We start from the raw sequence: 17,673 nt of genomic DNA, 5'->3' as shown, positions 1-17,673 counted from the left end.
GTAGGACAATCTCTGTGAAGAACTGGAATGGAAATGTAGAATAAATCTTTAGACTTTAAAACTCTTTAGAAGCTCAACTCCTGAATGAATGGCACAACATACCACTGGCCAATGGTGCAGGAAGGTGTCCCTTGACAGATTGCAGCAGTTATAAAAGCCACGGCAGTGTCTGTTACCGTATTGACCCAGTACTTTTGGAAATATGTATGCGTATGGATGTATGTTTGTGTATATTCATAGATAGAGAGACACCACTTAATCCAAAAGATTAATCAGGCCACAATAACAGATAAAACCCAACAAATAAAGATAAACAAGAGTCTTGAGAGAATCTGTGGCATATTAAGGGTTAGTATTCAAAACCTGAAACACAAACTATAAAACACAGGTTTAAAAAAAATGTTGTACAATATATGCAATACAAGTGAGAGCATGGGATGCCCAAAAACAGTCTACTAACCATTTTACTTTGAACACAATGCAGGAGTTTGGTTACACTGTATTATACTCATTAGGTAAATATTTAATACTTGAAGGTCCATATTAAAAGCATTCATAACTTCTTATTTAGTCAGACAGCAGCACAATTTAGAGTATTGCATGCACAATATTAATGCACCAGTTAAAGTACAGGGAAATCCTTCCATTTGTATTACAACTCACAGTCCTTGTAGTTATTGAGTTTGTTATTGTGCACCAAATAACAGGGAAAAGACAACACTGATTAAATGCAACACACAAGTGGGCTCTATAATATAAATAAATATTGTAAACAAAATTACATCATTACAAAGGACAGTTACTAATTTCTGTGAGAAACATAGACACTGGATGAGTTAAACCAAGAACAAAGTATTACAATTAAAAAAAATAAAACCTAATAGGGTAGGATATTGTAGAAAACCACATGTAACACACTCAAAGGGCTAAAACATTTTTTTAAAATCATATTACATACTGTTTAGGTTTATGATAAATATTTCAGTAATCAAAACAAATAAAAGGACAACCACATGATATAAACAGGGTAAATATTAAGTTACTCCACACATTGTGTAGCTAGTAACTAATAGCTGCCTGTACACAGTTTCTCTCCAAGGACACGCAGCACTTTGGTTTTTCTATAGGATTGATGTGGTGTTATAAACATGACTGTTTAATTACAAAAACATGTTTAACTCTTTTGTTTTAACTTTAGTGTTACCTTTGTGCATCTCTGTCCTTCTCTCTGCATGTAACATATTGGTAAACTGGTTCTTTCAATTCATTTTCTTGCTAAAATGGGTGGCACCAACATAATGGGGAAACATTAAACCATTCAAACTTTTAATACATGACCAAAATGTACTCATGGTTACTCTAAAAAGCCAGGGGAGGTACAATAAAATACAGCACCATATAGAAAACTAACTATGCTTTACCTCATCGACAGAACCTGCAGGGGAATAATGCTTTAAAACTTGGATTAAAATCTTGTTAGCAGCCGATTCCATTTATATAGAGTACAGACATAAGAGTGGGCCCGTGCTTGGTTTTGTAACCCACACAGTGGATGGCACACACAACTGGTTACTAAGCCTTGCTATACCACCTGAACAATCAATGTCCTGAAGCTTAGGTTGTGTTATACCTCCCTGGATCCTTGAGGCAGGAAAAGAGCCTGAGTGTAGAAAGAGTGCTTAAGGGTGGAAAGACAAGAACATTGATCATGGACTTGAACTAGTTGCATTTTTATCTTGTCGTTATTAGCACCTATTGAGAGAGGGAACTGTTAAATGCATATTTCAGGCTCACAGGAGCTAGGGTTTGATTTTTGTATTTTTGGTTTGTTCACTGGAACACTGTGTAAATAATAAATCACTCTCCTTCCACTAAATCTCCGCCATGTTTGCACCTGTATGTCCTACACCCCGTCTTTATTGACCTCCAGCATCATGTCTATCCCCACATGGTGCCAGACTGTGAATAAGATATAAGTATACATTTGGCTAGTGAAGCAAATAGTTTTGCTTGGTATTTAGAAGTCACTGAAATGTAGACACATTACTGTCAAAACAGCTGAAAGGTTTTGGGTATTTGGGTATGGAACTAGTGAGGATGAAGAGGAGAGAACCCTGGATACTGCAAGTCTAAAAAAATAAATGTACAAGAAAGTTACTGGATAGAACTAGCAAAACAAAACAAAGCAAACTAATCTGGGGCTATACACACTTCGTGTGCGTTTTATTCACAAAAATAAAAACCAAGAGCTAAAGCAGTGATCGCTCCATCACTGTTATGAGAATACTAAAATTGGTTAAACTAATGGGTTAACGGGTAAATTTCATACTTTCCCTTTTTAAGAAAAAAAAAAGCAATGTTTACTGTTGCTTTAAAAAGACAACCTAAATCTACGGACTTGTAAACGTGGTAGCCACTAGGGTGACTTGTTTTGAAGGCAAGAGAGGACTTTATTTTGCTCGCTGGCCTGCCCCAGACCTTGCGACAGGCCTCTTCAGAGCCCACTTGTCCTGTCTGGGAGCCTCTTGCTCCTCTTGTTCAGAGTCGCTGCTGCTGCTGCTGCTGCTGCTCCCACAGCTGCTGCTGCTACTGCGGCTGTCACTGCCACTGAAGTCATAGCAGTCCTTCTCCTTTTCCTTCTGCTTCTTCTTCTTCTGCAGAGCCTCCCGCCTCATCCTCAGGCCAGCGGAGGAGCTTGGCACAGGCTTCTTTTCCTGCCGCCGCTTCTGAGCTGTGGTGAACCTGAGGGATGGCTTTTTCTCTGGAGGGGCCTGCCTTTTGTCTTCCTTCGGTTTAGTCTTCAGCATCTTTTCAAAGCTCTTTGTTTTTGAGCTCACGACAAACCAGTCCTATTTCAGAGAGAAAAAAGGAGGAATAAAACACTTTGATAAACATGCATCAGCATCATAACAGGTATGGAAATTCCATAGTAACATTACACACAATCACCAACTAAAGGAGATGAATGCTTATGTGCCTGTTACATAATTTACTCTAAATACTTCATCGTAAAAGATCTTGCAGTCACTTGAGATTTCATGGTCATGAGTTGTTGAATGTAACATGAAGCAACCAAGAATTGAATGCATTGCATTGCAATTAATCAAAGAGTATATTATTACTGACAGATAGATAGGTGAAGAATTCTCTGACAAATAACACTCTCTCTTACATTTTAAATTTTGTTTCCCAAATAGGACTGCAGTGCCATACAGCCTGAAGGTAAAAATCATTTTACAAAATGATTTTCACCGATTTGTATTCCAGACACTTGAGGTTACATTTCACCTAGTATGGAACTGTATGTACATCCAGAAAATTGACCTTTACAAACCCTTTTTCTACAGGCCAATGTGTGATAAGTCTCCTTTCAATGCAATAGGTAAATATCTAACCTGAGCATGAATGGAGTTGATGTGATACTTCACCCCACTCTCTGAGCTGAATTCTTTATCACATATCAAGCATTTATACTTCCCTGCCTCAAAGTCACCCTGGTAAGACAAGAGACAGGTTTAACATAATATCATGTATAACAGAGGAATCAATACAAACACTAGCAACACTATAATATTATAGTGTAGGAGCTACAAGTCAGCCAAAGTTAAGCATACTGTAGTTATAGTTACTTTAGTCTTATTTAGGTTCCCATAAGATTTTTGACAATGCATACACACAAAGTGCTTATTGTGAGAGTCACTATAAGCTTGCTCTTGCTGGCACACATGGTTATGCTAAAATAAAACAGAGATACACACACTGACATTGTTCAAGAGGACAGGAAGTATGAGTAGAATGCATTCTTTTTGTAAGACTTCAGTGACAGAATACGTAGTGTGCAGCTCATATGGTTAGATTTTAAAGTAAATCAATATGTGATGCCCATTTTTACTTTTCATATTGGTATTTATGCCACAAAAGTGCAGTGGTCAGATATCTGCCCATCACCACATAAACTGATATCCAACATTTTATTATTATGATATGAGTAAGAAAGAGAAGGATGGAAGTAAAATTACTTACCCTAGAACAGAGCCCAAGGTGGGCTTTCAGTCCAGATACACTGGTGTAAACTGAATTACAGCCCTGAGGAAAATCAAACGGGACCATTAGACCATATAGACACACATCACAGGCATATTAGCAAGGTATTGTGGTTGTATGTAGCACAAGAAAGGGGCTTGTCCATGTGGCAATGCAGTAGATAATGCATGTGTTTGTGTGTGTGTGTGTGTGTAAATGTGGTGCAATATTCTGTTATAAAATATAACTTTATTCACCTCATTAGGACAATGCACTTTTCTGTGCAATTTCACTTCATTCTTCCATTTCCGAAGGACTTCTTGACTGAAAGCTGGCAGCCCAGGTCGGGCATACTTTAACTGCGGATTGAAAATAAATAAAATAAACTGCAACTGGAGTATCTGCTATTAGATGGTTTAATGTCAACCATTAGTCTTCATAGTTCCCTTCAAAAGTCTCTGGGGGTTTGACTGTCTTAACTGGGAAAAGGCTCTGCGTGGAGGTTTGCGGGTAGGTTGCAGCTCGGAGGTACTATCATCTATTATCATGCGTTATCCACCCCGCACAAAGTAATCTGATAAGAAATTGCAAATGCAAGATAACATTTTACAATCAATATACTTTCTAAAAAAACAGAAAAGCTCTACTGCAGATGTGGGTGAGTTTGACACAAATTCCTGTCAGTCACATAGCATTTTTTCATTTAAGATTAAGATTTATGATTGGTCCACCATTGCCACCTCACACTTATGCTTGTCAATCAACCCTGTACAAGCCTTAATGTTACACTGCTGCAGAGGCACTGCCCTTGAGAGCTCAGACAGGAAGTGTAGAGGCCTAACCTTCCTGTCATCAGGCACCAGGTCCTGCTGCACCTTCCTCTTAGGCCACTCCTTCAGCAGCTCCTCGCTTGCAATCTCCTGCAGGTGGAACACCGCCACCTGGGCAGACCTCCTCTTCACCCGGCCACAGGCTGTCCTCTCTGGATTGGGCTCCCTCTGTGCCTTCACGTCTTCCTCCTCACTGTTCAGGGGAGTCTGCAACAAAAGGGACCAGTGAGCACTTAAGTGAAAAGGTCTTCCATGTGCATACGTCAACTGACCATTTTGCTTAGAAACTGCAAATCCCAGCATGCTAAACGGGATCAAAATAAAATGCTTTCAAATGAAAATTCCTAATAGACCAAGAGAATTAAATTGTAACCGGCTGATGGAAGATTACAATACAAAAATCAAATGGAAGGCATATGATGCAGGCTCAGCTCAGTGCAGGTGAATGGTGATTTTAAGTGTAAGGAAGATCCATTCCATTAGACTGTGACTCACAGGGCCATGCTCAGATTTCAGGTGGTACTCAAGACCAGCCTTTGACTTGTAGGGTTTTCCACAGTGCTTGCAGTTCAGAACAAGTTTCTCCAGCTCTGACTCTTCTTTGCCACACTTCCTCATGTGGTACAAGTAACCCATGATGCTGGTGAAACTGCCTGTACAACCCTGAAAACAAGAGCCACAAATAAGGATGCAGTCTTACCTGAGGACCTCACACGCAGGGCCCAAAGTGCTTCAGCTCTAACAGACATACAGATGTAGCTTTTATGGAGATGAGGATGTTGTTTAGTTTCTGATTCTGCACTAAAAAGCATGACCTTGTGTGTTTTAAAATGACCAAACGCGTGTTGCTAAAAGGTGTACAGCATATAGAAAGTTGTCATCGATGGTCCTACATTGTAAATATATTCACAGAAAACTCTAATAACATTATTTTTTTCTGTCTTAGAGTCAAAGACTCTCAAAGTACATCTATTCATTCATGAAAGTACAGTTAGTGTTAAAATAACAAAGGTAGATTTGGAGATTTTAAGTGATGAAAAATAAAATAAAAACTCCTACCTCTTTTGTGCATTTTAACTTGCCCATTCTCTTCAGCACCTTTCTTAATCTATCTTTAAGAGAGTGGTTGTCCAATCCATTTGCATCGTCAGATGTTGGCTATACAAATATAAATGTTACATCACTTAGTATGCACCATATATGCAAGACAATAATGATGTTTAGGAAATACAAAAACTTGTTTACCAAGTTATTGTGGTCAGCCATGACGTGATACTTCATCCCAGTCAGAGATTTCAGCTGCTTTCCACAGTGTTGACATGTAAAGGGATTCTAAATGAAAACAAAGACACAAAGACTGATTGTTGAGAAAACCCATGTATGCAATTTCTTGGTTAGAATATCCTGATGTGGGAACGATGAAGCTTTCTGCCACCTGAACTTTAAGTTTTTTAATTGAACCAATACAGTGAGGGAAAAAAGTATTTGATCCCCTGCTCATTTTGTATGTTTGCCCACTGACAAAGAAATGATCAGTCTATAATTTTAATGGTAGGTGTATTTTAACAGTGAGAGACAGAATAACAACAAAAAAATCCATTTAAAAAAAAAGTTATAAATTGATGTGCATGTTAATGAGGGAAATAAGTATTTGACCCCTTTGACTTAGTACTTGGTGGCAAAACCCTTGTTGGCAATCACAGAGGTCAGACGTTTCTTGTAGCTGGCCACCAGGTTTGCACACATCTCAGGAGGGATTTTGTCCCACTCCTATTTGCAGATCCTCTCCAAGTCATTAAGGTTTCGAGGCTGACGTTTGGCAACTCGAACCTTCAGCTCCATCCACAGATTTTCTATGGGATTAAGGTCTGGAGACTGGCTAGGCCACTCAAGGACCTTAATGTGCTTCTTCTTGAGCCACTCCTTTGTTGCCTTGGCTGTGTGTTTTGGGTCATTGTCATGCTGGAATACCCATCCACGACCCATTTTCAATGCCCTGGCTGAGGGAAGGAGGTTCTCACCCAAGACTTGAAGGTACATGGCCCCGTCCATCGTCCCTTTGATGCGGTGCAGTTGTCCTGTCCCCTTAGCAGAAAAACACCCCCAAAGCATAATGTTTCCACCTCCATGTTTGACGGTGGGGATGGTGTTCTTGGGGTCATTCCTCCTCCTCCAAACACGGCGAGTTGAGTTGATGCCAAAGAGCTCGATTTTGGTCTCATCTGACCACAACACTTTCACCCAGTTCTCCTCTGAATCATTCAGATGTTCAATGGCAAACTTCAGACGGGCCTGTACATGTGCTTTCTTGAGCAGGGGGACCTTGCGGGCGCTGCAGGATTTCAGTCCTTCACGGCATAGTGTGTTACCAATTGTTTTCTTGGTGACTATGGTCCCAGCTGCCTTGAGATCATTAACAAGATCCTCCCGTGTAGTTCTGGGCTGATTCCTCACCGTTCTCATGATCATTGAAACTCTACGAGGTGAGATCTTGCATGGAGCCCCAGACTGAGGGAGACTGACAGTTATTTTGTGTTTCTTCCATTTGTGAATAATCGCACCAACTGTTGTCACCTTCTCACCAAGCTGCTTGGCGATGGTCTTGTAGCCCATTCCAGCCTTGTGTAGGTCTACAATCTTGTCCCTGACATCCTTGGACAGCTCTTTGGTCTTGGCCATGGTGGAGAGTTTGGAATCTGATTGATTGATTGCTTCTGTGGACAGGTGTCTTTTATACAGGTAACGAGCTGAGATTAGGAGCACTCCCTTTAAGAGAGTGCTCCTAATCTCAGCTCGTTACCTGTATAAAAAACACCTGGAAGCCAGAAATCTTGCAGATTGATAGGGGATCAAATACTTATTTCCCTCATTAACATGCAAATCAATTTATAACTTTTTTGAAATGCGTTTTTCTGGATTTTGTTGTTGTTATTCTGTGTCTCACTGTTAAAATACACCTACCATTAAAATTATAGACTGATAATTTCTTTGTCAGTGGGCAAACGTACAAAATCAGCAGGGGATCAAATACTTTTTTCCCTCATTGTAGTTTGTAGAATTCAAATGAAAATGATCTGAATATAGTGAACATGTCTGCAGATCTGCATCCAATTTCTACTATTTTTGCAAGTCCTTTTTTTCTTTTTTCTTCAGAACTAGTAATTTTTACATGCATTTATATTGAACAACGTAAACAGGAAAGTTACAAAATGAACTAAAATTTAAAAACAGATCAATATTCTTCTGCCATTTCTGTATACAATCTAAACTGAATGATGCCATGTTTACCCAATCACCCATACCATTTTGCAGTTTGTCATGTGCTTCTTCAACCCTTCAACGGTTTTCCTAACAACAGCTTTACACTTAGGACATGTCACTCGTCCTTTATCGAGAATCTGCAGGTGCCATCTTTCCTCTTGACTTCCTGTCAGAGAACAATACATTACTAATGGAAAACTCTTTAGTTTTACAACTGAATCTTGGCCTAAAACACTGTTGATATAAATGTGAACTCAGGGATTACTGTGTAAGTCATTCACCTTATACAGAAGGTACTGCTGAGAGATTGACAGTCCAGCACATGCATGTTCATTGCGTCCGTTACTCTCTCACAAAATGCTGCAAAGTCCAACTGAAGACTAACTGGCGACTTCAAATTGTGAAGTTCAAAAGGAAAAATAATTAAAGCTGAGGGTTTTCTGTGGTGATTTTGGATTTACCTGCCTTCCAACAGTTTTTTAGGTAGGCTCAGAAAAGATGTGGTGCAGTCCAATTTGCTTTGGCATGTGCCTTGAATGACCCCTTTTACTGATGGTGACTCACAGAGCAACAGCATTCAGATCAACAACTTAATTAAGAGAAAATCCTGACCAACCGAGTAATAGCAAACTACACACCGCTCCTACTCAGTGGTGGTTTTATTTTCTTTCATTTTCATATGAATAATGTGTTCCAACAAGCCTAGTGTAACTTTTTTTATCCTTTTCAGTAATGTATCAATGTAACATGATTTAGGTTGATCACACTAGATATTGGCAGTGGATGCCAAATTATTTCATGGGTGTATAACCAAGAAAAGCTTGGAATATTTGAAAAGGCAGGCCAGTTAAGAAAAATGACTGCAGACAAAAGAGAACAGCAGATTTCAAATTCGTAAGAAAAAAAAAAACAGACTTGAATAAAAACAAACTTAACTAGTGAGACTGGAATATCCTTTGGTTTTAAATCTATTTTGAGATGATACCTAGGGCTTTTGGCTACTGTTCTAGTGATCAAGGAGTTCTTGTTAATTTTTTTCTTAAATTAAGGTTGTGTATGGTGTGTAATACAACAATAACAAATGAATAAATACAAAAATCACACAGATATGTTTCACTTAATATGGTTTTGCATCACAGCCCTTGGTACTGGAGAGCCTGTTTTCTTTTCTTTTTTGTTTTGTTTTTAACTCTTGTTTGCTTTCACTGACAAACCACAATGATGTAACCATTTTCCTAAAATTGAATTTAAAATATAATGCTAGTTCCTACCTGGTGGATAGCTTGGAGAATCCTTCTTGATGCCCTGACCTTTTGTTTTCTGGTCCTGCTTCTCCACAAGACTTTGATTCTTTTGCTTCTGTCCTAGTGGGGCATAAACAAAGTTTGTCATGGCTGATTTCTCGATTTCTCTGATTTCTGGCACATAGAATGAGCTGGACATGAAAACTCACTTTCTACTTATGGAATAACCTGAGAAATTATGGATTTTGGTGGAGTTCCCCTTTAATATGTTGATTGCTGTTTATTAGAGACTACTTTTTCAAATTTATGTTTCTTCAAAGAAAACCAAAACACCCTCTGAGTAAATTCTTTACGTTTTGCATTTGTCTTTTTTTATCATATGGGTAAAAAGCCAAGAAAAATAAATACAAATAACTGTAAATATAGCTTTAGAAAATAAATTATAAACACTTCCTCAAAATATATTGTGACAGCATATTTTATTATTAATCATTTTAGACTTCTTCAACAGTCCTCACTTGTGCCATTCATCCCATGAAAACATTCAGTACTGCCTCACATGCAATAATGGCAAAGTCCCTTGGCCACCGTTTACTCAAATAAACAACATATCAGGAAATGCCCAAATCTGCTACGTGTCCCTGTGGAGCCCTAATATATGAATAACTGCTTTTCTTTAAGAATTTCTTTTTTTATTGAATACAGCTAAACATATGAAGGAACGTTTTGTATGCAGTATGCTCTATGGTGTTGCAATATTGCGAACATATTTTTAAAAATACGGATTAAATTAAATTAATTAAAAAACAATTCGCTGCCGTAGGTTTTAACCTCGGCTGAATTAGGGATTTTTTTTTTTATCCCTTTGGACATTGTCAGTTCAATTTAACAGAACTGGGTCATGGGAGACCTTTTGGATTCATCTGGAAGTAAACCGCTTTACAATATATATATATATTTTTTTTTAAGTATATCAGAAGAACCATACAAGGGTTACCAGAATGCTTTGATTCCTTTGACAGATTTTGGTCAGGGCCCTTGTTTGCTTCACCACCAGCCTTTTGTCTCTTCCTTGGCACAGTTCCTATAGAAATGACAATAAAAACATGATGTAAAACATTTGACTGGTGCTGCACAGACCACCAATGTAATGAAGCATTTACACCCCATCCTGTCTGAATTCAATGCCAACGATGGCAATCTTGACAGTTTTCTCTAGGCTCAGTACAACAAACACTTAGTGTAGTTTAATGAACATCTGGGAAACTAAATAATTTGCCAAATAACACTGTTTCTAGACTGTGAATCAATTATTGCAAATTGGATGTTGTTTGTTTTCTCAGTTGTGTCACTTTTAAGTAGTATACAATCCCAGGCAACTAAGCTAGCAATTTTAGAAGGCATTCTCACCTTTCTCTTTCTCTGGTTCTGTGCAGTGCTTTCCCCGCTTCGTCTCCAACCAAGAGGCCGACTTCCTGAGGGGCTGGGCCGTGTCGTCTGTGCCATTGGCCTGGCTGGAGGAAGTGATGGAGGAGCAGGGCGACTCGCTCACAGAGTCCTCGGGGGGCTCCTCCGGGACAAAGCCACTCTGGAACCCCTGAGACCTGGAACAGCAATGGACACTAGACTCTCACCTCGCTACTGCTTTACACTGGGAACATCCTACTGTGCCGCACAACCCAGTGACATGAGCATCTTCACAGAGGCTGGAGAATTTCACTTGACCTGAATGTGTGCCTAATTTTAGAGCATCTTTTGGAGCTGTAGTATCAGAATGACAGAGGTCTTTGCAGGGATGAAAAATATTACAAAAGTCACAGCTTATTCAATCCAAAAGCAATGTTAATTATATTTCACTAGGAACAACATCATAAATATGGTCAATCTCTCCTTTCTTAATCAAATGTTTGTATTTATTTGTGGAGGAAAAGCAATACAACACAACAAATGACAAGTCAAAATATCTCTCCTTTCTCCCAATTAGGTCACATTCTCAAGCAACTGTTTTCTTGGCAACCCAGGCTGACCAGTTTTCAATGATTCATTAGCCAATTTACTCTTGAGCCCTTGTGGGTTCCGCCTGCACTCTTTAATCTCCTGATTTCACTACAAAGGTATCATGACTAAGAAGCAAGATAGAGACTTGGGAACTCGACAATAGACAGATATGGAATATAAGGTATAGACTAAGAAAAGAAGACAAAATACATTTGAAGCTACATTATCTCAGTTACCATTCACTTGAGTTTTTCTTTTTCTTGTGTTTTTTCTAAATATTTCCTGCCTGTATAACAGGTTCTGTAATGTGATTACTGCAAGCAGGCACCGTTTAAGACTTAAACTGTACACGTGGTACATTTAGCAAGGCAAACGTAGTGTGAACATTCCTTGAGTATCTTTGATCTCAGGACTTGAAGCAGATCATGTTTATAGCTGGAACCACTGAAAGGGTTTCACTTACTTCTTTCCTCCTAAAGATATCTTTATCTTCTGTACTTTCTGGGATGGAGTATCTTCACTCTAAAACAGAAGAGGGTTTGAAAGTTGTAAAGTATAGATGGTTAAGCCTCGTCACTGTCTAACTGAAATGGTTGTGAAGATGAGCTGTTGAAATCCTTGTTAAGGTCTTATTTGTAAATTCTAATGGCACAGCTAGGAAGCTAACATGTATATTGTAATGTTTTTCTTTTTCCATTTGAAAATCCTATTCCATATTATAGTTTATGAATATCTATCTACAGTTGGAGATTGTGTCAGAGATCATTAGGGTATCATGTCCAATAACCATTTTATAAATATAATTTAGAACAAAACACCAAACCTTTAATGCTCCTAGTTTCTGTTTTATAATACACATAAAATATTTAAAATGCTACGAAACTATTTACCATAAACACGAGGCAGATGTTTTCTAAGTAGTCTGCAAATGCTTCACTTTACCTTGGATGGTTTGTTTTGACTGGATTTACATTCTGTCTCCAGGTCTTTAGAGGCTCCTATAATGCATAAATGAATAAGATTTGACTTGGAGTTCATGAAGATTACATTACAAAATAAAAAGAATACTAATCTCGACTGGTGCCAAATCTCAGCAGACTGCTGTTGACATACAAAGCTGTGTTTTTATAACCAAAATAATTTTTTATAATAATATACATATTCATTATTAGATCAAAATGGATGCAAACAATTCAAATAACAAAGATCTTATGAAACTTTTATGAATATGGGTATGCAACATTTGTGTCCCCGTGTACAACAATGAGCCTCAGCAAAATCCATTTAAAATGCAATTTCACTTTTGAATTTGAATAAAAATGATGTCAAAGAAAACTTAAGTAATACATTTAACACACACATGCACAAAACACTACCTTGTGTTTTGCCCTTTTGTCTGGGCTTTGAAGTCTTCCTCTTGCTGGAGACACTGGAGGCCGGCGGGCTCCTCACTTTGTGCTCCATCATCAGTGCAGGGCTTTGAAAAGGCAACCGAGAGTTTGAGTCATCAACATGCAAGCTGGGTGTGAGGCTTTAGTCCAGTGTGATACACCAGAAAGTACAGAGACAACACTGCCAGAAACACACATCCCTCGGCTGTTGGATACCATACCCTTCACGCTGACTGACTGCGTGTGTTAAGTTCACACAGATCTAGGGTTCACCATTTCCACCATGGGGCAAGACAGGGCTGAAAGTGAAGCCTTTGTTTTGCTGTGCTGTTCATGCCTAAGTCATGAGTCAGTCCAACCGGCAGCCAAAGAGTTTTGAAGAAACAAGAAATGTTTCGCTGAACAAATAATAATACCATTATTCTTACGCAAAGACAAGCTAAAACGATAATACAAATAATCTTGTAGATACTCAAAACATTTCAAAAATGCAGGTCCTTACAGCAAGGATATTTAGTAGCCCTACCACTGCCACTATATTAATAATAACAACACAACTGAAAACCTGTCAAGTTACAGCCCTCACTTTATAAACTGGAAAGTGTAACATCTTCACTGAAAAGACTACAAGTTTCCTTTTTATTTGCATAGATCTTGTGTGTCTATGACTACACCGAGAGAGAGAGGGATAGCATCCCCAGTAAGGCTGTAACTTCTATTTATGGCTGGCCCCAGGCAGCCCGCGTCACAGTGCCACAATGCCCTGAGCCAGGCACCCACATGCCGCTCTCTCCCGCGGAGTCCGGGCAGCACACGGGCAGCACCCGGGCAGCACACGGGCAGCACACGGGCAGCACCCGGGCAGCACACGGGCAGCACACGGGCAGTACCCGGGCAGCACACGGGCAGCACCCGGGCAGCACACGGGCAGTACCCGGGCAGCACACGGGCAACACACGGGCAGCACACGGGCAGCACCCGGGCAGTACCCCGTCATCCGCACAGCATGGCAGCAGTGGGAAGCCATCAGCAGAGCAGATGGCCGTGTGCAACTGCAACACCAATGCTGTGAGTTGTGCATCTCGCAGAAAAGAAACAATCGGATGCGTTTTCTTCCCTACATTTAAACCCTGTTTAACAATAACTTTGTGCTCTCCCAGCGCAGCTCTGTCCACATTCTCCCAAATAAACTGCCACATCCCCCCGTACCTGAGTCTCCCTTCTGAGAGGCTACGTTTCGCATTTCTTCTTGTTACTCTCATTTAGTGCACCGTGTTGCAATGTCTCTACGCAGCTGGTTCCATACACACATTTCATTTATTTATTGATGTATGGATGTGAACCAAATCCTCCGCACAATTGAAAGCGCAATTCCCGCACAGCCTGCCCACTCCACAATACTGTTGAGTCACATGTACTTGAATTCAACAGAGCGCAGCCATCCCTGCTGATGATGACGTCATCCTGGACCCGCCTGTTCAGCAGCAGCAGACCCGCCGCGTTCGTGTGGCGCAGATGTCCGCAGTTCTGCGCGGATCTGCGCTGCTCCACCAATGGCAGCGGGGGGGATTCTGCAGATCTGCGCAGATCTGCGGACATCTGCGCCTCACGAACGCGACCACACCTCCTCATTCATCGCCACGACAGGAGGCGGGGTGAGTGCACAAGCAGCAACTGTTTCACTCGCTGGATGCCTGACAGTAGTGTAGCCATCCTGCCGGATCAGTTCAGAAAGAGGGTGTCTGTAGAGCATTATAGTGCCAGGCAGTATCCATTACTAGCACTTCCTCTTTCTATTAGCTTTGAAAAGGAAATAAACACACACGCCTCTGTTTGACCGCCGTTTTTACAGAATAGAAAAGGATGCCAGATTAGACGAGTGATATTAGAAATAAAAAGTAACTTACTTTGCAAGAAGTAAAACAATGAAGGCGATGCGCTGTGTTACTTGGTCATGGCAGAATGTAGGTCTGCCGTTAGTCACATTGAGCTTAATGTACCCAAACACATATAAATGTAGTCTATATAGGCTACTAACACACTGTGGGCAACACAAATACAATACACTGCATTACTGAAGTCTAAACTATCTCCAACATCGCAGTTGCGAAAATTGCATTATTTCCCAAGTAAACGTTCTTATGGCTTTTTCTTTTTGGTTTGTGCAGATTGAAAACGATAGAGGTTGCTAGATGATCACCCTCTAGTGGATTTCTAGTGAAACATTTCTAGATCTATGTGGTTATTTATTTAAATGAACTGGGATTATGTGGAAAAAGAATGACAAATTATGCTTTAGGAAGTAAATAACACCTTTTAGTTATTTAGTTTTTATATAGCTATTGTACGGCTCTTAAATGCACAGTGAATAAAGTATACAAATTTGTCAAGAAATAACATAAACATCTGCTATTTGCAGTGGATAACTTTTAATTTAGAAATTGAGAAATTCAAAATGTAAAAGTAAAGAGACAAAATCCAGGTTAAAGTCCAGGTACTGATTTATTTCATTCTGGTGTATATTTATTCTTGTAGTCTTACAGGCCCTGTATTGTATTCAGTGATGCACGGGAATTCACACAGTTGCTTTTATGATGGTTACCATAATTACTACGTTTTTTCAAATTACTTTTATTGTGCTAGCCAGCTATTCTTCTTTCATTGACTGGGTCCCATGATTCTTGTTCCAGTGCTTCAATGCTTGCTGAATTTCCCCAGACTATAAAGGGATAATTATAATTCCCTTTATTGTGGCATTGCCTTCAACGTAAACATTCCTAATGTTGTCCTGAAATGTTTTTTTATACATATACAGTACTATGTAAAGAATGCTGTAAAGTAAGAATGCTTTCAAAAATAGACGTTAATAGATTATATTTATCAATGAACTAAATGCAATTCAAGAAAAATCTAAATCAAATCCATATTTGATGTGACCACCTTTGCCTTCAAAACAGCATCAATTCTTCTAGGTACACTTGCACAAAGTCAGGGATTTTGAAGGTATATAGTCAGGTGAAAGATTAAACAATTATACCAAACAGGTGCTAATGATCATCAATTCAATATGTAGGTTGAAACACAATCATTAACTGAAACACAAACAGCTGTGTAGGAGGAATAAAACTCAGCAGTGCCATCAGCTCAGAATTGGCAGAAAACAGTGGGACCCTGGTACACCCATCTACTGTCCGGAGAAGTCTGGTCAGAAGTGGCCTTCATGGAAGACTTGCAGCCATAAAGCCATACCTCCAATGTGGCAACAAGGCCAAGTGACTCAACTATGCACGAAAATACAGGAACTGGAGTGCAGAAAAATGGCAGCAGGTGCACTGGACTGATGAGTCAAAATGTGAAATATTTGGCTGTAGCAGAAGGCAGTTTGTTCGTCGAAGGGCTGGAGAGCGGTACACGTATGAGTGTCTGCAGGCAACAGTTTTTTTATTTTTTTTTTTACTTTTTTTTTTTTTTTTTTTTTTTTTTTTCTTTTTGTTTTTTTTTTTTTTTTTTTTTTTTTTGTTTTTTTTTTGTTTTCGTTGAATTAGCGGGGGGCGCTGACGGTGTTTAATCCGCGGTGCTAGCCGGGGTGGGCGCTGATGGTGTTTAGTCCCCGTAGCGAGTGGGGGGGGTTTCTCACACCTATAATTTTAGGAACTGAAGTTAGGGGGGCAGCAGGGGGGCAAACGCTACAGCCCCTGTGGAGGTTCCTTGCAAGTTTGGGGCTGCACTTCTGCAAATGGAGTTGGGGATTTGGTCCGAATGAATGGTCTCCTCAATGCTGAGAAGTACAGGCAGATACTTATCCATCATGCAATACCATCAGGGAGGCATCTGATTGGCCCCAAATTTATTCTGCAGCATGACAATGACCCCAAACATACAGCGACAGTCATTAAGAACTATCTTCAGCATAAAGAAGAACAAGGAGTCCTGGAAGTGATGGTATGGCCCCCCCAGAGCCCTGATCTCAACATCATCTAGTCTGTCTGGGATTACATGGAGAGAGATGCAACTGAGGCTGCCTAAATCCACAGAAGAGCTGTGGTTAGTTCTCCAAGATGTTTGGGCCGACCTACCTGCCGAGTTCCTTAAATTGCTGCAAATGTACCTAGAAGAATTGATGCTGTTTTGAAGGCAAAGGGTGGTCACACCAAACATTGATTTGATGTAGATTTTTCTTCTGTTCACTCATTTTGGTTAATTGATGAATATAATCTATTAACATCTATTTTTGAAAGCATTCTTACTTTACAGCATTTTTTCACACCTGCCTAAAACTTTTGCCCAGTACTGTATATATTTTACTGGGCTGGGTTGCTGTCTGAACCCAGTGACCCATAACATATGCCTGCTATTAGTTATTTTGTTTTATTACTTCCCATGGTTTGGCGATTTCATCTCTTGTTAGCATCTTAACATAGGTGTTATTAGACTATTTAAGATTCATATTCTGACCATTTTCAGCATTTCAAGTGTTTTTATCTTTACTTTGTCATTGCCATCTGCTCTTTTCAGTGTCCTATTTAGATACATTTTCTGTAGCTGTAAACTAACCTATTCCTTGCCATTCTTGCCATTTATGCCACTTTCCTATTATCATTTTTTACATTAATATTGTCTCCATTTCAAACTTTGGCCTCCCACCGGCTTCCCAAATTCCCCAGTTTACACAATCCCACGGTACTCCAGCACAGTAGTATTCAATTTGAGCAGCAGTATATTCTGTCTTGCTGCCAGTATTTTTTAAATTTGATTACCTACTTACAGAAGAAAATCAAATGTTATTATGTCATACAATCAGTCATGTGATGAAGTCTGCCCTCTAAGGTATGCAAATTATCATCGTTGTCAGAAACCCTAACTGTTGAAATGTTCTCATTTTGTAAAAGGTGAACATTCTTCTCCATAGCTGCATCTAATGCATAT

At 39.6% G+C, this 17,673-nt stretch overlaps 1 protein-coding gene across 1 annotated transcript; it reads right to left on the bottom strand.

The window, feature by feature from the left end:
* Positions 1 to 331: 331 nt before the first annotated feature.
* On the bottom strand, positions 332 to 14,178 carry znf512 (zinc finger protein 512). The gene is made up of 16 exons (XM_066704628.1): positions 13,957 to 14,178; positions 12,733 to 12,833; positions 12,299 to 12,354; positions 11,820 to 11,878; positions 10,769 to 10,962; positions 10,356 to 10,442; positions 9,386 to 9,478; positions 8,156 to 8,280; positions 6,099 to 6,185; positions 5,913 to 6,011; positions 5,349 to 5,516; positions 4,866 to 5,060; positions 4,281 to 4,382; positions 4,024 to 4,086; positions 3,396 to 3,494; positions 332 to 2,849 (listed from the first exon to the last, which is right to left on the bottom strand). Exons 1-16 carry the CDS (start codon positions 14,007 to 14,009, stop codon positions 2,451 to 2,453), a joined length of 1,980 nt encoding a protein of 659 aa, XP_066560725.1. The 5' UTR covers positions 14,010 to 14,178; the 3' UTR covers positions 332 to 2,450.
* Between the last annotated feature and the right edge of the window lie 3,495 nt (positions 14,179 to 17,673).

This window comes from Amia ocellicauda, chromosome 1 (genome assembly GCF_036373705.1).
Source record: "Amia ocellicauda isolate fAmiCal2 chromosome 1, fAmiCal2.hap1, whole genome shotgun sequence".
Taxonomy (NCBI): domain Eukaryota; kingdom Metazoa; phylum Chordata; class Actinopteri; order Amiiformes; family Amiidae; genus Amia; species Amia ocellicauda.
Note: the sequence above shows the minus strand (reverse complement) of the source record. Positions and strands in the feature narration are given on the sequence as shown.